The 22,356-nt window shown below is 40.5% G+C and overlaps 1 protein-coding gene across 1 annotated transcript in view; it reads left to right on the top strand.

Moving 5' to 3' along the window:
- The window catches only part of LOC108230258 (voltage-dependent T-type calcium channel subunit alpha-1H), a 54,031-nt gene that overhangs the window by 17,486 nt on the left and 14,189 nt on the right, over window positions 1-22,356 (top strand). Inside the window, exons 9-27 of the mRNA XM_017406328.3 lie at window positions 942-1,093; window positions 1,580-1,765; window positions 2,042-2,159; window positions 3,905-4,060; window positions 4,737-4,824; window positions 5,877-6,067; window positions 7,856-8,137; window positions 8,679-8,779; window positions 9,085-9,208; window positions 14,910-14,978; window positions 15,126-15,310; window positions 16,070-16,196; window positions 18,342-18,467; window positions 18,559-18,648; window positions 19,029-19,221; window positions 21,177-21,328; window positions 21,439-21,548; window positions 21,641-21,774; window positions 21,867-21,937. Coding sequence (XP_017261817.2) covers window positions 942-1,093; window positions 1,580-1,765; window positions 2,042-2,159; window positions 3,905-4,060; window positions 4,737-4,824; window positions 5,877-6,067; window positions 7,856-8,137; window positions 8,679-8,779; window positions 9,085-9,208; window positions 14,910-14,978; window positions 15,126-15,310; window positions 16,070-16,196; window positions 18,342-18,467; window positions 18,559-18,648; window positions 19,029-19,221; window positions 21,177-21,328; window positions 21,439-21,548; window positions 21,641-21,774; window positions 21,867-21,937 — 2,655 coding nt within the window. The remainder of the gene's footprint in view (window positions 1-941; window positions 1,094-1,579; window positions 1,766-2,041; window positions 2,160-3,904; window positions 4,061-4,736; window positions 4,825-5,876; window positions 6,068-7,855; window positions 8,138-8,678; window positions 8,780-9,084; window positions 9,209-14,909; window positions 14,979-15,125; window positions 15,311-16,069; window positions 16,197-18,341; window positions 18,468-18,558; window positions 18,649-19,028; window positions 19,222-21,176; window positions 21,329-21,438; window positions 21,549-21,640; window positions 21,775-21,866; window positions 21,938-22,356) is intronic.

Genomic DNA, 22,356 nt, shown 5'->3' with positions numbered 1-22,356 from the left:
TTTCTGAATTGAGAAAGCTCCTCGGATGAGAAGCGAAACGTCTTCAGCTACAGAATAGAAGTCCAGTTGTTTTTGTTTTTTAACTTTTTTTTGAACTCTAATCTAAAAGATTTCATCGAGGTTCATGTTATTTTATAAACTTCTGCACAGATGTCCGTTTTGCATTTCACTTTTATTTACATAGAAATCTGTGATTATTTGCAAGCACAAACATCGGTGGCAGCAGCTGTAGCACTTCCTGTGCAGACTTCTAACGGGAAGGTCATACAGATGACTTTGTAACAATTTATAAAACAGCATTTTCATGAACCACTTTGACATTTTTATGATTGGAGTGTTTTAAAGACTACAGTAATCCACTTTGGCCTTGGCTGGACTAGCTGTTAGCTTGTCAGTCTGGTTATTTACCCTCTAATCCTCCAAACCGAGGCTTTTCAAAGAGCTGTCTACAGCAGGTAACATACTGATTGCGAGAAACCTTACACAGAACCCCAATTCAAAAGACCCTATCTAATGCTTTAATGAGTTTTTTCTACAGTAGTAGTCACATGCTTGTTTAAAAATCAGTGAAATTGGAAGTCTGACCTGCATGCACTGTACTTAGTATTCATTGTGCAGTCTGAATAAATCAGCTAAATCATCACTGATCTGATAAGAGCGAACTGTTTTCCTCTGTTGTGTTTTTCCCTTCTGCTGTCCCTGTGCAGCTCATATCTTGAGTTTTATCCTTGATATCAGTATTTAAAAAGCATAAAGTTCTCCACTTTTAAACACTGCTGATAAAACTATGATCTACATTAAAATGTTAAATTTTTTTGGCGGTTGAGACAACTGAGCCCCACGCTGCCTGTCTCGGTTCATTTGCTCATTTTTCTCTTTTTTTGCCTGTCCCTTTCTGTATGTCACCCCCTCTTCTCTCTACGAACACCGAACCGCCTCAGCCGCAGGAGCTGACAGACATTTTGGAGATCAGTAATATGGTCTTCACCAGTCTCTTCAGCCTCGAGATGCTGCTCAAGCTCCTGGCTCTTGGCCTTTTTGGCTACATCAAGAACCCTTACAACGGCTTCGACAGCATCATTGTCATAATCAGGTGAGGGGAAAATGCTCGCGTGCATGTTTTTTGTCACCAAAATGGAAACGGTGTGATTAAATCCCCCCTCTTGTTATTGGGAAATCCTTTTGATCCCTGCAGCACAGCTCTGCAGCTGCTGTCACAGTGACGCTGATTGAAGTAGCAGGGCACTCAGGGTCCAGAGAGGCTTGGTTCACTTTATTATGTAGTACTAAAAGCTGAATTATGGATCTGTGTTTGAAGCTTGTTTACAGTGTCCGTTCACACTTCTCTTGCTCTCATTATTAGCTGGAGGACTGGAAACAGATACGGCTAATTTTATATTTTAAGTAGCCACATGTCACATATAATTCATAATGATTCATCTCTTATCCTACCAAAGTCATTTGTTTGTAGGTGTTGCTGATGGAAGCTTTCAGCTGAAGAGTTCCAGTTGAGTTTTAGCAGCTGTTGACCCCTTTGTGGATTGTGGTTCGGTGTGTTTGTCATCTCCGCGCGTTTCAGTGTGTGGGAGATTGTGGGTGAGGCTGAGGGAGGCCTGTCGGTGCTGCGTACTTTCCGTCTCCTGAGAGTTTTGAAGCTGGTTCGGTTCCTTCCTGCTTTGAGGAGGCAGCTGGTGGTGCTGATGAAGACCATGGACAACGTGGCCACATTCTGCATGTTGCTGATGCTCTTTATCTTCATATTCAGGTATCGCCTTTGTTTCTGTGAAGGTGAAACTATGCGTTTAGACACAGTTCAAAGTAATTTCTTGGCTTTTTTTTCTATTTAAACACATTATTCCTTAATCTGTCACAGTGATGAGTACTGACTTTTTATATCAAACATTTTAACACTTCTTATCATGTTAAAAACTGACACAAGCAGCAATACTTTAGGTTCTTATAGTTTAAACATTATCATGTAACAGAGATGTTTTCTTATTGTTTTTTTTTGTTTTGTTTTGCATTAATGTGTGTTTTGCAGTATTTTGGGGATGCATCTGTTTGGCTGTAAGTTTGGCTTGCGACAAGTCAGCGGAGACACTTTACCTGACAGAAAAAACTTTGACTCCTTGTTGTGGGCAACAGTCACCGTCTTTCAGGTTAGAAAAACCCTTAATCACACACAAACACACACACACACACACACACACACACACACAAACAGAAACTTATGTGTGATGTATTCAATTTAGATGATTTTTGATATCGATAAATTAATTATTTATTCAGTAAAAATTAAAAGTTGTAGCATCACCCTTTGGAGAGGTTTGTCCATAAAACCGTTCAGGATAGAAGGAATGATGGATGCTAAAAAATATATGGAGCAGCTGTGAGTGGAAACACTTATTTCCAAAAGCTGTCATTACTTCACTGATGTGAGGGTTGACTTTTCAACAAGACAATAACCTGAAAGTAAACTCAAAAAAGCACAACAGTGGTCTTTGAAAAACTCACTCAACTCTTTAAAGATGGACCTGAGTCGGCCTCCTCCTACATCATCGTCGCGTGTGAAACAGCTGAGGTGGAATGGTTGAAAATGATCCGCTGCTGTTACCGCTTGGAGTCGATTACAGAAGCTGTTGTGGGGCTGAGTTTGGAGAGGATGTGTGAAGTGGCGGGGAAGCCTGCAGCGCTCCGTTCTAACCAACAGTGCTGCTGTCACCTGCTGGCTTCATCTGTACGTGTGTGGAAGCGCACATCATCGCAGCAGCTGACTGGCTCGACCCGTTCACGTGGGAGCGACTAAAAGCAACGTGAAGAGGAGCTCGTCTGTGCTGCAATCTCGTAAAACCGCAGTCTGAAAGAGGCTTCTGAGAAAGTCCTGAAGAAGTCCTTACATGGTCACCTGGGCTGAGCTTTAATATCTCTGCTGAGGTGAAGAGGGAACAACATCAAAAACAAACTATTGTTTGAAACTATTTAATCAAACATTTTAAAAGTTTTGATGTGAAATTCATATATTAGGGTGACTAAGTCTGAAAGAGTCCCTAGCAGACCGGTCTGCAGGTGGCTTCCTGGTCCAACATGTAGTCCTGAGTAGTTTGATCAAAGGCAGCGTTGAGTTGGTTGACTTTAACCCTCCTGTGGCCTTCTCATCAAAGTGACTCGAAGTTTCAAGGGATTCTCCACTTCTCTTCGTCTCTCTCTCTCTCTTTTGAGGGCTTCTGGACGGTTAAGCAAGAGGAACAATGAAGAAAAGCAACATTTTAGAATGAGAAGAGGCATAATTTAAGAGCAGTGTGGATGCAGCGATTAAATAACTGGAACACAGGAGGATTGAGGAGAGACTGAACCAGAGATGGATAAATAGACCTTAATCACAGTAACCCTTTAAGGTTTGCAGAATCATCTCTAAGAAGACCTGAGGATCTGGATGCTGCCAAAGATGCTTCAGCCAAGCAAACAAAAGGAGGAATTATGCAAAATATTTTACTTTTATAAAAAGGCTTCATTAAAAAACCACGTGGGGAACTTAAAAGACTGAAAACATTTCGGATGCATTTGTATTTAAATGTGATTTTTAATTTGGAGGAGTGACATTCAGACTGCAGCTGCTGATTATCTTCTCAGTTATTTTGTGTGTTTTTATTTTTTAATTTGTTTTTACACTCCATCATTGGGCAGGTAACATTTGCTTTGAAAGCAGAGGGGGATCGGCAGAAGTAAAACACACACTCTCCACAGGAGCTCCTTGTAACAATTATGAACATCATTATTGTTTAAATGACACGAAGATTATAAAGATTACAAATATTATATTAAGATCCTCAGCTTGAAGTTTTTCGGCATTTGACTCTGTGCTTTTATGACTTCTAAAACGTCTTTGTACATCTTTAATCTGCAGATCCTCACCCAGGAGGACTGGAACGCGGTGCTTTATAACGGGATGGCCTCTACCACGCCGCTGGCTGCCCTCTATTTTGTGGCCCTCATGACATTTGGAAACTACGTCCTCTTCAACCTGCTCGTAGCCATTTTAGTTGAGGGCTTTCAGGCTGAAGTAAGAGCCAACACGCAGTTTTATTTGAGCTACTCTGCAGAGAAAAGGAGACTAATTGTGCTCTGTTGTGCTGTTGATACCAAAGCTCCTTACAAGAGAATAATCTCCACCATCCTGCCTGTGTGGTTTCTCCTCTGTCTTTTTATCCGCTGCTCTTTCTTCTCTCATCTATTCCTCTCCCGTCTCTCTCTCTCTCCTGCTCTATCGGTCTTTCTCGCTGACATGCATGTACGCTTATAATACTCTCCGGGGTAGGAGAAGTGTTTGATATGGCTTGCCATTCGCAGCTGGTGAGCTTCTGTTGTTTAGTTTCCATCTTTTATCTCCAGCATCAGAGAACACTTGCTCGGCGTTGCGCGTGCACACATATATGGATACCCTTTGCCAAAGCTGTCTGCCTCAATCTTTCTGGCGTGAATTTTAATTAAATTCAGTAAAGCTTTATTGGCATGACTACAGGAGATCGCTGCCAAAGCAATGCACATAACTCAACCAGAGAACACAGGAGATTCCCTCCGCCCGTCTGTCTCCCACTCTTTGTTTCTTAATCGCTCCCCTCCGACTTCCTCATGTGTTCCACATATCAAGCAGTCAACAGTTTGTGTGCGGAAAACAAATAAATAAATAAAGGAAGACTGTTACGATGGGGTCCTCCTGGTGTGTCTGTACGTTTCAGGGTGACGCCAACAGATCGGAAGCCGACGATGAGAGACAGTCGCTCTGCTACCAGGACGAGGAGAAGCTGAGGGAGCTTTACGCTGCAGGTACAAAACGGGCCTCACTTTTGGGATTCTTACTTTTGTAGGGTTTTTATTTTTAAAAGCTTCTGAGGTTTTTATTTTTAAAAGCTTCTGATCACTGTTTTGAAATCTTTATCACCTGCCGCTGAGGACGAAAGGGCAATAATGTTTGTGTGTGTTCTTCTGTCTGTTAGCAAAATATCTCATGAACCGCTGGGCAGATTTTAATAAAATTCTCAGAAAGTGATCTTTGGATGTACATCTACAAATTATTTATATTTGGAGTCAACCCCATTCAAGATGGCTGCCACAGCAAAGGGACCTTAGCAAATGCAAAAATGACTATAACTCTGTCAATTTCATAAATATCAAGCTAAAATTTGGTGTGGTAGTAGCCGAGAGTCTACACATACTTCAAGTGCTAACAGAACAGTTCATATTTCGCAATGTTGCACGAAATCGCGTGTAAGCATTTACAGAGTTTGACCAAAACTGATAAAACGTTATAAAATGTTTTAAGTTTCAAACTCTGGCATAAAAGCAGGAGGCGATATTCAATTCTTCAAGGAATGATAGGCCAAAAAACTAACATCATAACATTCAAATATGTTTGCAGACCATTTTCTCTTTGCATCGAATAATATCTTACTGTATTATATTATATTGCATTGTATCTTATTGCATCATATTGTGATGGATTGCATCATATGTAATTGCTGTATTTTTGTTAGAAGTGGAAAAATAGCCTGCTTCTGTAAGGTAAAAATGTAAATTTGGACACTTTAGGTGAAATATTCCCTCATATAACTCTGTATTTACATTTAAGTGCCTACATTCTTCAGTATTTGAAGTAAGTAAGTAAGTAAATTTTATTTCTATGGCACCTTCCACAGACACAACATCACAAAGTGCTTCACAGAAAGAAAAGTGAATAAAAGCATCAAACAAATTAGGTAAATAAAAATGCCTTTAGATGTTTCTAAAAAGGGATTTGATAAGGGAAATTAGGTGCAGATTTTAAAGTATAATAAACAAACTATTCTTTTACAGAGATTGTTTTGTGTGTTTGTTTGCAGAACTGAAAATCCAGGCCATGATGCTCACCCCTAATGGCCTCCTGAACCCGAAAGCCTCCATGCCTCCCCCGCCTCTTCCACCGCTGCCGCTCATCACGCACACCGCGGCCACACCCATCATAAACTGCAGCCAGTCCCGGCGGGCGAGTGGCGCTTCCACCGACATCAACAGCCTGGAACAGAGGACGCCGGTGAGCCCGGGGCACATAATTATTTTACATGCATTATTAGAAAATTAACTGCAGTAAAGCAGATTTACAGAAGCAGTAAGAAGGAATCTATTTAGGAAAAGGAAATAAATCCAGGCAGAGCTCTGCAATAAGAATGATTGGATCAATTTCTAAATCCTACAAAGGAGTTACAGGAATTACAGACTTTATTTTCTCAGTAGGAAAAAAAATAGAAAGTTTTGTTAAAGATGAGTTGTAGAATTGTAGTTGGTAAAGTTTTCCTAAAGCCCCCACACTCATTTGCATTCTCAAGCCCAAACAAGTCACTAAATGTGTTTCTATCTTCATAAAACTTTGCAAAAGCTAATATTTTTGGAATGAGCGTTATTTGGATGAGTAGTTTTCTTGTGAAAGGGCCTTCTGCTCCAACCACCAACTGTTGATTAGCTCAGTTTGTGTTTTGAAAGAAATTTGCCCGTTTGAGGAAAAATCCAGTTTAATTTCATGCGGCTGTCAGTGATTTGCTGAAAACTGATGTAATCTTTCCAATAAAGTGAAGATCTTGGCTTCCAGTCTTACTGTTCCAAACAGCTGTCACTGTTTTTGTCCTGCCTGGTGACTGAGCACTAATGTTAGACCCATCCTGAACTAAAGTAAATCATCCACAGTCTAATCAGGTTCCATCCTGGTCTGTTCAGGTCTGCGGTCCAAGTGTCTGCACGTTAGAAACATTAGGACCAGCCCGTTTATTAGATCAAATCAGAAAATGAAGCAGCTTTAACCTGACCTTTACATCGCTCACGTTCAGCCTGCAGATGAGTTAAAACTGCACTCATTCTTGCAATTGCCTTTTTTTATATTATTCTTAGATTTTATCTTAAAAGAAATCAAAGTTCTCATGAAACATTTGGAGATCTTTCTTCATTGAGTTTTGCCTTCTAAAATTACAAAGTGAATACACCAGCCAGCCCTGACTTTTGCTTTATAAAACTCCCTAAATGATGGAAATGATTAAGTTATGTTTTCGCATTACTGTCCAATCAGTGAGGTTGTTTAAAATACTGAAAGGGACTCATGTAGCCTTAAAGAGCACAATATGCAGACCCATTCAGGAAAAAAACACTTATAGCAGCCAAAATACTCCCTGAATTTAAGTCCTAGTATGAATTTCACCTGCTGCCTTTCAAGCCGGTGATTTACACTAAAACTATTTTACGCTGAGAGTTAAAACAGTTTGGGTCAAACCTTGTAACTGATGTTTATCCATGATCTCATGAGTTGTTGTGAGATGTGGCAGCACTCAGAGAATGTGTTTGGACTCTCAGCTACTACCACACCACATTTAGCTCAATGTCTGTAAAACCGACTGACTTGTAGTCATTTTAGTGTTTGCTAAATTGATTAACTGTGGCAGCCATCTTGAATTAGGTTGAGTCCAACAAAAAATTGGTTGTAGATGTACGTCCAGAGATTACCTTCTGAAAGTTTCATGAGGTATTTTGCTAACAGATAGACAGGGTTGACTCCAGTTGCTAATAGCAAGGTTTTAAAAACAGATCTTGGGCGATCAGTTAGCACTCAGATTATCTTAGCATTGACTCTCAGCCACTACCACACCATTTTTCATCAGTTTACCAAATATTTTACCAAAGCTACACACACCCACACACACCCACTTACACATGCAAACAGTATTGCCTCTTGCCGTTAGCAGCAGGCAATAATTAGCTTTAATATACTAAGAAAAGCATGTTAATTTATATTAAACCGGTCAGTCAGAAAACCTACTCAGCGCTGCTGTGTTCGCAGTCTCTGTGGGACAGCGGACCGGAGAGCCGTCGCTCCAGCTGGACCAGCATCAGCCGAGGTCCCAGCCTCCACAGGAGGAGCCAATCAGGAGAGATGGAGTCCCTGCTGTCTGACCCCAGCAGCAGGGAGCAGTCTCTGGACCAGTCGGACCACCTGCAGGTTCCCACACTCCTCTCGCCCGACTGCAACGGCACCACCTTTCACCTCCCGGACCACAGCTACGATGAGGCCACGCTGACGTCATATTACCATGGCGACCACGAGGAGGAGGAGATTGAGGAGGTGAATGAACGGAAATAACACAACTATGATGATGTTGTTGCAGTTTGATTCGGTCGCTATAAAAAAAAAAAAAATTAAAAAATAAGAAAAAAGGCAAGCTGCCTTGTTCTGTCGGGTTATAAGATGTAAAACATTCTTGTTTATGAATAAGCAAAAGTTCAAAAAGTTGCTGCTAATTTTCTGGAAAACGGTAAACATTCAGACCTTGATAACTCTAGGCAACAACAGAACTAAAAAAGTATGTAATCACCTTCATTTAAATCAGGTAAAGCCTTGAAGAAACTTTGTCCTAATATCCTCAGCTATGTTGGAATGCTTTTTTGTACAACAACAGGCACAAGATCAGGTTATCTGTATTTTTAATTATTTACATTCAATTTTGAGCATAAACGATGCATAATTAAGGTAATTTGAAGAGTGTACAGAATGAAATAGTAAACAGCCTTTTAATATATTTCTTGAAATTATGCATTTAATCATGCAAGTGTTCTTTGTTTTGAAACCGAGTGTGTGTGTGTGTGTGTGTGTGTGTTTCCTGCAGAGTTTATGTAAGAGGCTGAAGAAGATACTGGAGCCATATGAGCCTCAGTGGTGCCGAGAGCATGAGGAGTGGTCCCTTTATGTGTTTGCTCCACATAACCAGTAAATGCACACAGTCCTGACACAAATACACTCCCCCAACACACACACTGACACACAGCCCCTGATAGTCCCCTGAGTGGTCCAAGTGTTTCAAACCCCCTCACATGTGAAAGCTCACAGTGAAAGTGTGAAGCTTACAGTTCAGCTTTAGTAATGCAATTTTCACGTTTATCAATTAAAGGTGGTAAAGTTTAAATATACACGTTACATGGAGACATGCAAGGGTGGAAATGATACAGGTGGTGTGTTTTATGTTAGATGGGAGGTGTAGCTGATTGTTTGTCCTTCTTCTTGTGTCTCTTAAGGTTCAGGATCTGGTGTCAGAAGGTCATAAGTCACAAGATGTTCGATTACATCGTCCTGCTTTTCATTTTTCTGAACTGCATCACCATAGCGCTGGAGAGACCCGACATACATCCCAAAAGCATGGTAACGTTTTGTGTACTTGTAAAAATGTCACAAAAACAATACACTTAACACCAACCTTTGATCTTCCTTTTGTGAATGTATAATTTGGACTCAGAATAATGTTTGTGTGTCAAAGTCCATAATTTATTACACTCCTAAATGTAGTTTTTATTTTTTTCCTCTAAATTCAACCATAACATTTACAGTAATACTTATGTACTATTATATTTATTTCTCCTAGCGTACAGCGCCGTGCCAAAGTCTTGAGTCATCCATCATTTGCTTCCGAGAAGCTGAAGTTTGTTGTAAATTTTAAAGTGTTATTCAGCAATAGGTCTTCATACTTTCTGACTTTCTCTACACAGCTTTACCAGCTTTTAACTCATTTTATTCCAGTACTTGATTATTTTTGAATGAATGTTTTCTTTTGTTTGGTTTATGAGGCCACTTGGCTTTGACCTAGCAATCATTTAGATCTAAAAGCAGCCAACAGCCTCTCACAACGACAAAATCTGGTCCCATTTTTATTTTGTTGAAAATATTAACGATATCACAGTTTGACACATAAACTAGCATTTTAGCTCCAACAAGGTGAAAACTTGACACACAATTGAAGGACGGTGTCTCTCAGGTCTTTGCAGCCAAATAAAAATTAAAAGACCTTCAAAAAAATAGTGATCAAAACCACATTAAAATACTTGTAAAGTCTGTGCCTTGGATGCAAAACATAAACGTAATAATTGTTTTGAACGTTGTGCCCTAGGTCAGTGGTTCCCAAAGTTGGGGTCAGGACCTATTGTGGGTCATGAAATGTAAAGTGAGGGTCCACAAATGATCTCCAGAAATAAACTTACATATAAAAAGATTGTTAATGGCATATTTTCACCATAATTCAAATAATAGATGCAACAATAATAATTAAAACAAGTATGTTCTTCTTTAATAACAGAATTTGTATTAAATTATTAATTATTAAAGTGGGAATATTTGGGGTCACAAGCCTCTGCCGCTCTTAGTTTGTGGATCAGAAGCTGGAAAATCTGGGAACCACTGCTCTAGGTTATTGTGCTTTTTAAGACACAGCTGCAACAGCTCATGACACCTTCTGCCTAAAATGTACCATTGTAGCGCTTACTTCTGAAAGATTCACCTCCTGAAGGTTAAGCTTCTCTCTAATTGAACAGTTCATTGGTCAAAATTAATATTTTCAGGGTTGATTTATCTTTTTTTTGGATGCAATTAAATAGTCGTTTTTGTTTAAGTAGAAAAAACTGCATATTTAAACGTTTTCATGGGGTCTAATAAGGGGTCTAATGGGTTCTTGTAAGACTTGAAAGACTTTTTCAGACTGAGGTCGTGTCCTTTTATTTTGTGCTGTTAAGTTCAGGTTGGACTCTGAGAAACATTCAGCTGAGTGATAAAAGCCATCTTTTGTTGCCGCCGCAAGCTTTCTTGCAGAGTGCTTTAAATCTCGGACGGAGCGGTGACCATGCAGCTGCAGAAACACTAATCAGCAACGTGGCACCTTCCTACAGGGTTGTGCAGAGGTGTGGGTGTCTTTACTTGTGCTTTTTAACATAACCCTTTTAAAACAATAATGCAAATCCAGTTAGTGTTCCTTCTTTTTGAGCTCGTTTTGGATGCAAAATATCTGCAAACGCAGGAAAAGGGTTTGATGGTATTTGGTAGGAAAGTGAAACACGCACAAAATAGCTTTAGCCATGTGTGAGTGAGCACACGCAGGCACCAATTACGCCACTTCTCTCTGAGGTTATGTAACCCATGACTCTTTGATGGCAAGTTTTCATATATTAATCAGCTCTTATTGCCCACACAATTACATGATGTGCCAGAAACCATCCAGAGATCATCATGACTCTTCAAAGCCTCACGCATCAAAGTGGATCTCTGTTAAACTGCCTTCAGACTCACACTTTCTTTGTTTACTCCTTCATAAACCAGTTTGCGAGGTAAAACCTTCACTCCTCGTGGTGGGCCGGTCGATTCGAGCATCGATTGCGCTAATACCAACGCCGACATCAGTATTGATCAATACTAGCGTGATGGGGGCTGATATTCCAGTTTCAGATTCTCTCCCCGATGCCCGGCGTGTTGCTCCTGTTTCATTAAAAGTAGACATGTCTGTGCAAACACCGCTCCGATCACATCTCGCCTGCACACTTTACTCCTCCTCAGCTCTGCTGTGCTCTGTTGTGTGCCGTCACGTAACTCAGCGGTGCGGTGAACACAAAAAACACATGCTGGCTTGCAGAGAGTGATGACAGGATGATGCAGAGAAAGAGGAGTCATGCGGAGCCATTTTACCTCCTTTTAATAAAAACGTTGCAAACTGCCAAGTGCATAGGCAGGCTATTTGCTACTGTAGCAACACCACCAATTTAAACAAACACGTGAACGAAAACAGGCACGCATATGAGAAAGAGCTTCAGCTTGCCAACGAAACAGAGAGAGGAGGAAAGAAACCCCCCTCAGACAGAGCCAGACCCCCGACACAGAGACAGAGGATTGCTTTTATTAAATAGCTTAATTATAGATGAAAACAACATTTTAATACTGTTACTTTAGATTTAGTTTACATTCCTCACCTCCTGTTGGCTTCATGTATCCTTGGAAATTCTTGTTAAATATTTTAACACCTTTTGAATATTAAAAAATCTAGTTTTCATATTTTATTAGCGTTATTTTTATCCGATCAAAATAATTTAACTCGATGAAGCTTTGAAACATTTGTTCTTGTTGCAGGATGTAGCAAAGGTGGAGAACTTAGAAGTGGAGTTTAAAAGACAGGAGGTGAGCAGACTTAACAAAAAAAAAAAACTTTAATAACTAAGGGTGCTTCAGGCCGGGAATCAATAAGACAAACAGAAATGGAGAAGCAGGTAGACACAAGGCGCAGGTAGTAGAGCGAAAGGTAAAATGCTTTGATCCAGCAGATAAAACAGGAGAGCCTATAAACTGACACGGATAATCAACAGGATCAGCAAACCAACATTTGGTCAAAAGGAAAACCACCTGAATTGAACAAAAAAAATGGTTTTAACTGAATAAAACAGGATGAAGTGTTAACTGCAATTCAGAAAATAAAAACGGGTTTAATTAAAGCCCTATGCATATCGCCCACTGCCTTTCATCCTCTGCTGAGAAGAAACAAATCTAAACAGTGACATTTAAACCTTTAAACCTTTTAAATGTCGCTATGCGTGATGTTAGCCCTCAGAGTGTGTGTTAATGATGACTTTGTAGCGTCTAAAACACCAAGTTTTAGCGTAATGTCTGTAAAAGTGACCGTGTCATAACCACTTATGTGTTTGCAAAGGTTAATTCCAAAATTTATTCATTTGTAGAGCTGGTGATCGATCTAAGAGTTTCCTTAAAATCCATCCCGTGGTTCTTGAGATATATTGCTAACAAACAAAAAAGGTGGACCACAACAGTTAATGCCAAAGTTTTAAACAAAGACGTTGCGCTCTAAGCGTGGCACTCAGCATGCCTGTTGAGGATGACTCTCAGCTACTACCACACAAAATTATAATCTGATATTTGTAAAATTGACCAAGTTTTAGCCATTTTATTGTTTTCTAGGCTCACTTAGTTGTGGGAGCCATCCTGAATTGGGTTGACTCCAGTTATAGAGGTACATCCATTGATCCCTTTGTGGGGCCTGAGATATTTTGCGATAAACTGAGCAGAATTTAGACCCAAGTTTTAAAAAATAAAAACAAGATGGACTTGAGTAAACAAGAATATCTGAGGAAAACATGACATAAGAATTTAAACCAATAGACCCTTTATGGGCACATATTGCAAAGTCAGTTTATTCCAGCAATGCAAAAGTACTTTTTAATTTGCCTAAAAGGTGCTTAAAACTTGTGAAAACCTGACAAAGGTTTTAGTCTTTGGGAAGAAGCTCAGATGACAGCAATACCAAGAGCAGGTCGAACTCTCTACATAATAATGACAGGAGCTCCATTGTTCCTTTTTCAAACATCCTTTAGTGTTGGACACGCTTCACTATCCTTGTCAAAAAGGAAGGAGATAATGCCCACAGTGCTGTGAGATGGGCAGCAGCGTTTAAATTCAGGTTCAGCTATTTTTACAGTCACATAGACAAATATGAAGACCAAAGGAAGAGTTTGAACCACATCCGAAATGTAAAAGCCAGAATGGTCTTATTTGTTTCACTTCCCTCCTCCTCATGAAGCAGCACCATGGGAAAAAATGATTAACTATACCTATTGAACGACATCTTTGGAACAGTCCCACATTACTGCCTCTTTTCATAAAGGGATTTATCAAACTGGGGTTCTGTGGAGAAGTTATGAACACTTATTATCTTACCTGTTGTAGAAAGGCATTCGAATGACCTCAGTTTTGAGAAAATAGGCAGTTCTGATCAGATTGACGAGCTAATGGCTAGTCTGAGTGGAACCAAGGCCAACGTGGATCGCTGCCATCTTAAGACAACTCCAGACTCAAAGTTTTATATCTGTTCATGCAAATACTATTTTTAAAATGTTTGCATTGTCATCAGTTTCCCATTACATTTTTCATACTATATTATATTTCTGCCAGAAGTTGCCCAGGCTGCACTTGAAGTGCTATAGCTAGCTGCTGCTGTTGCCATTTGCAAGTATCTATAAAATTCTAACCAACTAATGCAAACATGGCAATGGTGTAAAAGTTTATAAAATGGTGTTCAAATGAACCGCTCTGAGTTTTTTGAGACTGTAGTTGTTAGACAGCAGCAGTCCATCTAGAATTTAGTTATTTTCTAAAATTATTTGATTACTAAAAAAATTAATTGCCACCATCTGTGTAAATTTGCTTTCAAGGAGTGATCAGGGCTTGTTTAGTTGATTTTCAGGTAAAACATGGAGGTGCAGCCCACTTTGAAAAATGGGGATGCAGTTGCTCCACTCGTACCAGTGATCAGGCACCTATCACCACTCTCACATACTTACAATCAGTTCAATTCAATTCAAAACGCAGAAAATCTATTCCTTCATCCATCCAGGGTTGCAGGGAGAGGCGGGGTACACCTTGGACACGTCGGCAGTCCATCACAAGATACGTTTTTGTGGATTCTCCTTCATTTTTTGCTTGACTTCATTGTGTTTTTCATCGAAGTCAAGGGAAAGCCTTTTAGAACAACGACAGAGGACGTGATTCCTTTTGGCGGAAGAAATGCACCCTCTGATTGAAAGTGTGTTTCATTGTGAAGTGAAAGAAACTGGGAGAACACACCAGGTGTTTCAAACAGTTAAGGTGGAGCATTTTCTGCAGGAGAGAATGGATCCATTTGGAGTGGACTTGGCAGAGCTTTTCATACAGAGAAAGCTCTGTGACTCATAGAAGGTAATGGAATAACTAAATAAATGTCCGCTTTAAAGAGCTCTTTGAAGTGAGGAGAGCTGGGCTTGATAAAAATGGAAATAATGCAGAAGGTCGCATGCTTGCTTGCAGCTGATGTAAAATGAATCTGAGCGCTACAGTCAGACTGCGCATTGTTTGTATGATTTTATATTGTTTCTACTGCAACTGCTGTGCTTTTTGTTTCAGCTCATTATGCAACGTGTTGCTGTCCAGAATCAAAGCTGAAGCTACTGGAACACACAACCTCTGAAATGACAAATGTGCCTCTGTGCGTGTGTGTCGCTGATCACACTCTCACATGTGCTTTTTTTTTGTGTGTGTGTGACAGGAGCGAGTGTTTCTCAGTGTATCCAATTACATCTTTACTGTCATCTTTGTGGGCGAGATGATGATCAAGGTAACATTAACAGTACAAGCATTTCACTCAGGGAGCATTTTCTCATCTCACTAATAAGGAGGAGAGGTTCTTCCTTGGGTGAGGATCACAATACATCTTTTTTTGTATCAGTGTAAGTAATTCTGATGGATTTGTGTGTGTGGTAAGGTTGTAGCTTTGGGCCTGTACTTTGGAGAAGGCGTGTATCTGCAGAGCAGCTGGAACGTCTTAGACGGCTTGCTGGTGTTTGTGTCGCTGGTAGACATCCTGGTCTCCATCGCATCGGTGGATGGGAACCGAATCCTGGGGATGTTGCGAGTCCTTCGGCTGCTTCGCACCTTGCGACCGCTCAGGTAGGAGGATGGGATATTTTCTCCTTACCCCCTGCTGCCCTGAAAGGGAGGCAAATAATGTATTTGCCTCTCTGTGCGTGTGTGTGCATGTGCATCTGTCTGTTAGCAAAATATCTCATGAACCAGTAAATAGATTTTAATGAAACTCTCAGAAATTAATCACTGGGTGCACATCTACAAATAATTAACTTTTGCAGTCACCCCAATTCAAAATGATCGGCTAATCGACCTTGGCTAACACAAAAATGGCTAAAACTCAGTTAATTTTACAGGTATTAAGTTATAATTTGGTGTGTTAGTAGCTGAAACTAATCCCCAACACATACTCCGTGCATTTACAGATTGCTCAAGATATTTGTTTACCACTTTGGCAGTAAATATTGGAGTTAACGCTGTCTTTCTGTTGACAAAAAATCTTGTGAACTAGTGGACTTCTTTTAATGAAGCCTTCAGGAAGGAATCATTGGATGCACATCTTGATTAATGCATGGACTCAATTGGATTGAAGATGGCCACCACAGCTAATTGACCCTAGCAAAACATAAAGGTGGCTGTAATGCAGTCAGTTTTACAGATATTGAGCTGAAATGTGGCATGTTGGTAGCTGAGAGTCATCCCCATCACATACTCTGGGTGCTAACAGATTGTAGAAGGTCATTGTTTAAAGGTTTGGCATTCAAAGCATACATTTCTTGAATTTTACTCCTGTCTTGTCTTGATATTTTCTCTTTTGTGTTGTGCATGTTGTGTGTCCTGCAGGGTGATAAGTCGGGCTCCAGGTTTAAAACTGGTCGTTGAGACACTGATCACATCTCTCAGACCAATTGGAAACATTGTTCTCATCTGCTGCGCTTTTTTCATTGTCTTTGGAATTCTGGGAGTGCAGGTAAATATTTATTTCTTTTTCTATTCTCTGCTGGTCGAAGATAAAGTTATTTTTTCTTTCCACGGTTCTCCACCCAAAAACACACAATAAACCATTTTCATTGAAAGGATCTTATGTTTTCTGCTGAGGGAAAGACACTGATCCCGGAGGTTTAAAATAAACGAGGCACAGATCAGAAAAGCTTCAGGTAATAAAAAGTGAAGAGGAAAAATGGGAGGAAATGCAAATGAGCTGCTGATTATGCAAGAGAGTCCCTGGAAGTAATTAAAAATACAATGGCTCTACGGAGGAATTATGCTGAGAATGTATTCTTGAAATTGGATTTAACCAGGATTTTTAAACGATTACTTTAAATAATTTAATCTGTTTATTAGTTATTAATGTCTGGGAATCATCACTGTTGGCTTTTACTTGAAAGAGAACTATCAAATATTATTAATCTCAATTTTGATTCAAATTCAGATGACAAAAACAGTGTCTGGCCCTAATGTCTCACATCAAAAGATAAAAAGAGAGATGATTATTCCTCAAAGAAAATCATATTTTCTTTGTCAGAACTATTTACATGAATGGATAGCTTCATTTATTTAGACCCTGAAAGTCTTCAGACATCTTTAAACGGAAATAATTTGCTCTTTAGATTAAATTCTTCTGTTGATCGTTCTCATGTTAAAGGGATAGGTCAGATTTTTTGCAGTGGGGTTCTGTGGATAATTTAAAGAATTTAATATCTTACCTGTTGCAGATAGCTTTTTGAATGACATTAGTTTGAGAAAACAGAGTTTATTTCTGACCTGACTGATGAGCTAACAGCTAGTCTGAGTGGAGCTGGTCAAAGTGAGCTGCTGCTGTCCTCAAACAACTCCGGTCTCAAAGATTTCCAAGTAGTTCATGCAAACACAGTTTGTGTGTTTGGCACCCATACATCTTATGCACATTGGATGATGGTCCCTACTCGAGATGGAGACATGACACCAGGTATGGGCGAGACACAGCCTTTTTGGGTTTCAGCCCTTTGGTAGCCACTGTACCCAGGGGAAAAGATGTGAGATGTAGTTTGACGGGACACGTTAGCTTGGCTATTGCTAGTGCTAGCAGTGGGATAAATCCAAGTCAGCCACTTTGTCTGAATGAGCTTGGCATAAAATGGTGGCTGAAGAACACTTCATATGGCTAGGTAACTAATGCTATATCGAAAATGTTAATTAGACCTGAACAGCAGCAAGAACAGGTCACCTCGACAAGGTCATTGCTCCTATAGTTCTCACGAAACACTGACTCCAGTCTGGATCAACACAATCCAGACTGGAGTTGGGAACTGCGTTCAGTGACATGCTCCTTTACAGGATGCCTGAACAACTGAGCTAACCAAGGTAGCCTGAACATGCCAAGGGGGCTAAGGTGTATTTTTTCATGGGAAAAAAGTGAGAATGAGTAGGGTGTGATCAGTTGATCGTGGTTCAACCTGTTTGTCTCAGACAGACGTGATGTCATTCAAGCTTCCATAGTTGGTCACGGCAAGTTGATTTCCATAGTGAAACACTGAACGAAGTTAGAAAAATAACCACTTTGGTGTTGACCTGACTCAGACTAGCTGTTAACTCCCTAATCCAGTCAAAAACAAACCCTGTTGTTTACAGTATCTACAACAGGTAAGATATACCATTTCCATAAAACAACACTCCAAAGGATCTGAAATGTCCCTTTAAGGTGTTGCAGTCCAAAAAGTTTAAATATTGAAATATTTTTAATGTTTGTTTTAAAGCTAAATTAGTTTTTAAAGCAAAGCAATTTTGAAATTCCTGCTGTATTTTCTTCTGCTTTCCCGTTCTGCAAATCATTCTACAAATATTCTTATTTGATTTTCAAACAGAAGGCTGCAGAAGGAGACAGAGACAAAAACAACCCACACAGACATATTTCTCAAAAACACACACACTGACTTGATTATTCTTTAATGAGAGCACACCACGCTGCAGTGTAGCTGTACTCGTGCAGACAGGACCAGATGGTAGCTGGGAATCCTAACTGTAATATGACGGCCCGCAGGCTGTCGCTGAGTATTTTACTGTACGCTCCTCTGCTTTGTGTTTGTTATCTTGAGGTTACAGTTGCATGTATTTATCTGCACCTGTCTCTGTGCAGCTGTTTAAAGGAAAATTCTATCACTGTGAAGGGCTAAACGTCAGAAACATCACCAATAAAACGGATTGTCTGAACGCGAAATATCGCTGGGTTCGGCGGAAATACAACTTTGACAACCTGGGACAGGTTTGCCACAAGAGCCACACATCCTGCTTTTTGACACCCGCTCTTACAGACTGATTGACAGCGTTCATTTGTACACGTCTCCCTCCTCCAGGCACTGATGTCCCTCTTCGTCCTGTCTTGCAAAGACGGCTGGGTGAGCATCATGTATGATGGCCTGGATGCTGTTGGAGTGGACCAGCAGGTGAGGGAACACGGAAGAAAAGAAGATGTGGGAGGCAATTATGAATACAAACCATCCAGACAGAAAATGTTGTATTTTACTGTGTTTTATGTCAGTCTCCGGCATGTTTGATATGGTTTGCTTGAAAAAGAAAGGCAAAATATTTCAGACGAGATGTGAGGAAGTGTACGGGAAGAAAAAAAAACTGCAGATGGATAAATAGATGTGACAGTGCTGGCAGTTTCACTGCTGACTCAGAACTTACATTGTCTTCTTGTTTACGCTCTCTCCTTCTCCTTGTCCCCACCCGCCTCTCTTTATTCTCTCTTTGGTGCTCCTGTTCTACCTATTCATCCTCAACTCCTCGCCTTTGTTCTGTCGCTCCCCCTCTCTTTCTGCAGCCAATAAGAAACAACAACCCTTGGATGCTGCTGTTCTTCATCTCGTTTCTCCTCATTGTCAGCTTTTTTGTGCTCAACATGTTCGTGGGCGTGGTGGTGGAAAACTTTCACAAGTGTCGCCAGCAGCAGGAGGAGGAGGAGGCCCGGCTGAGGGAGGAGAAACGACAAAAGCGATTGGAGAAAAAGAGGAGAAGTGAGAAAACATCCCGGTGGTGGGTGGGGATGGGCACTTACACCATGAGGCCAAAAGTAAAATCACATTTGGCACTTGGAGAAAACATTGTGCCAAAGCTATTCGCATTAAGAAGCTGTTAGAACCACCGACACCCTCCTTGGGAAGGATTTCTACAAATCATTAGATCACAACTGCAGATATTTGTTTCCTTTCAGCTGCAGGTACATTCATCTCTGAGTTTATCTGTCAGTTTATACAGTTCCAAGTCATATTATTTGAGGTTTATATAGGCTCTTTTCTGAGCTCTGCTCTCTGTACAAGGTCCACAGGTATTTGAGAGCTTTATTAGCAAACTTATTTCTTAGTCTATGCACATTTTGTCTCCTTTGAAGTCTGAAACACACATTAAAATGGACACTTTTTTTCTCTCAGTTATGAAGTATTCATGAAAGAGAGATACAGAATAAAAGAAGACAATGTGCCAAAAGAAATGCAAACTGCTTTTAACAACCTCGGCAACACGGCTGCTGTCAAAAAGACTGAATGAAGGAAGAAAACTCTCAGTGGGAGATTTTCATTCCAAGGGTGTTAATAAGACTTGGAGTTGTAGCTTCAGGTAATCAAGTAAAGTTCTTATAATCCCTTTCAGAAAGCCCTATCTTTATGAACCTGGCTTTACGGATGGAAGTACAGTCATGGTGAAAATGATCTTATAAAGATAAAGGACACCAGTGTCCTCTAATATAGCAGCAAATTGAAGTTTCCGTTTATGGTCATCTATTGGCAGAAATTCAATATAGTTTCAATAACTATATGTTAGTAGCACACTAACGCTGCACTAAAACAGAAATATTGCATCTAGAATTAGGAGAATTACTGATTTACAGTATATCACTCTGTCTTGAGGTACCAGCATGTTAAAGAGTCTTGGCTACGCTGCTCTTTACTTTGAGAAGTGTTTGTAGAAATCATTTTTTTCGTCAAAAACACTGTTTGCCTGCGAATGAGGTGCAAAAGCAGCTAAAACACAGAACTGTGATTCTTCTTTTTTTTTTTTTTTACAGATCTACACAAAGTTGGAAAAACTGTAGAATAAATGTCAACTAAATTTAGTTGTAGCTCTAAAGTAAACATGCCTATTGTTTGAAAAGTACTTCTTTTTTTTCATTTTGTTTTTTTTGTAAAATTATGTCGTGGGGGTGGGGGGTGGGGGGGTGGGGACATACCATCAGAGAAAATTGCACTGCCGCTTGATCCTAATTGAAAGGATTTGAAAAAACTGAGTCATATTGAAAAAGTGACTTTATAACACCAGAAACTGGCTCATGCCAAGTGTGAACAAGGCTCGGCATATGTGGCTTTTTATGAGCGTCATGCATTTTTCTCAAGCTTAAAGGAGGAGAGTTGGATGAGGGTTCAACTTGTTATGCTCAATGTTACCACATTTGTCACACTGCAACTTTAAGATAATAATTAACCTAACCAGACACACATCAGACAGGTACGCCGTGTAGCCTCGGCCATATGGTGTACGTACAACACTCGCTTTTACAAAAGCTCTTTTTATTCTTTATCCACTCTCCAATATGCTCAGGTACACTCAGCATTATTATACACACACCGCTTTCTAGCTATCTATTGCAATATCACATTTGTGACTCACTCTGTCCAGTCTTTCTCTGCAGTGTAATTTCTAGTAGTGCTTTCACGTTAGTCAGTGAATGGCCTGGCAGCAGACACCGAGGGTTTTTGCCCAAAGACACCTTGAGGTGCCATGGAGAGTGTGTTTGCATGATGGATAGGATGAAATTCCTGAGGTGGCACTTTTAGTCTGCACGCACACACACACATATATGCACACTCACACATGCAGCGAAGTGCCACTTGGCACACACTTCATCAGTGACTTCATAGGCCATATCTTTTTTTTCCAGAAGGGTTTTAATGACTCTGTGTGTGTGTGTGCGATGCAGGGGCCCTGGAGAAACCATATTATGCTGACTACTCCCCACTGCGCCGATCCATACACACTTTGTGCACCAGCCACTACCTGGATCTCTTCATCACCATCATCATCTTCACAAACCTCCTCACTATGAGCATGGAGCACTACAACCAGCCCAAGGTAACCATGGCAACTCCTACTCCCACCTGTCCCAGAACCATAGTAATGAAGTACAGCCACGGCGGGTTTTAGAAGAGTTTCTTTCTTCGTTTTTCTTCTGTGTCCTGCAGTACCTGGAGGAGATACTGAAGTACTGCAATTACGTTTTCACTCTGGTTTTTGTCATCGAGGCCATTCTCAAACTCATCGCCTTCGGGCTGCGCCGTTTCTTCAAAGAGAGGTGATTATGTTCTCACACGAACACAAAGACTCGCACAAACATACAGTTTCATCCTTGGCGTAAGTAAAAATTGTCTTTATGTTTCTGTTAAGATGGAACCAGCTGGATCTAGCCATCGTGCTGTTGTCTATTATGGGAATCACACTGGAGGAAATAGACCTGAGCGCTTCCCTTCCCATCAACCCTACAATCATACGCATCATGAGAGTCCTGAGGATAACACGAGGTGCTCACTCGTCCACACACACACACACACACACACAATACACAGAGGCATAAAGAGCGGCTGATGAGAGCTGACGTGCTGTGTTGTTTCAGTGCTGAAGCTGCTGAAGATGGCCACGGGGATGAGAGCTCTGCTGGACACAGTGATGCAGGCTCTGCCTCAGGTAAGATGCAGCCGTGATGCTGCCAAAATATAAGAGTGTGTTTTTTTAAATGCTCGCCTGGTGTCCAGAACTGATGAAATGCAGGCTGCTTGTTTATTTAGCAGTTTAGGCGGCCTGGCAGCGACTGCCTCCCGCATGATTTACTAACAGCCCTCAATTCTCCAACTGGCTGCTGTTAAACCTGCAATACAAGAGACAGGCAATTAGGCTGTAGCAATTTAGCTGATTGCTGATCCTTGATCCACGTGGCTGGTACAAACTCCAGCTTTGATTATGCTTTTGTCGTGCATGGATTCATAGCCGCTCTGTTGTGATTGTTTTGCTACCAGGTATCTGAGAAAAGATAAATTATGAGTTCGGATCTAAGAGCTCATCATCCACAAAGACACCACCTTTGTTCTCCTTTAAATCAAAATGTT

Source organism: Kryptolebias marmoratus, linkage group LG3, assembly GCF_001649575.2.
Source record: "Kryptolebias marmoratus isolate JLee-2015 linkage group LG3, ASM164957v2, whole genome shotgun sequence".
NCBI classification, from domain to species: Eukaryota; Metazoa; Chordata; class Actinopteri; order Cyprinodontiformes; family Rivulidae; genus Kryptolebias; species Kryptolebias marmoratus.
Note: the sequence above shows the minus strand (reverse complement) of the source record. Positions and strands in the feature narration are given on the sequence as shown.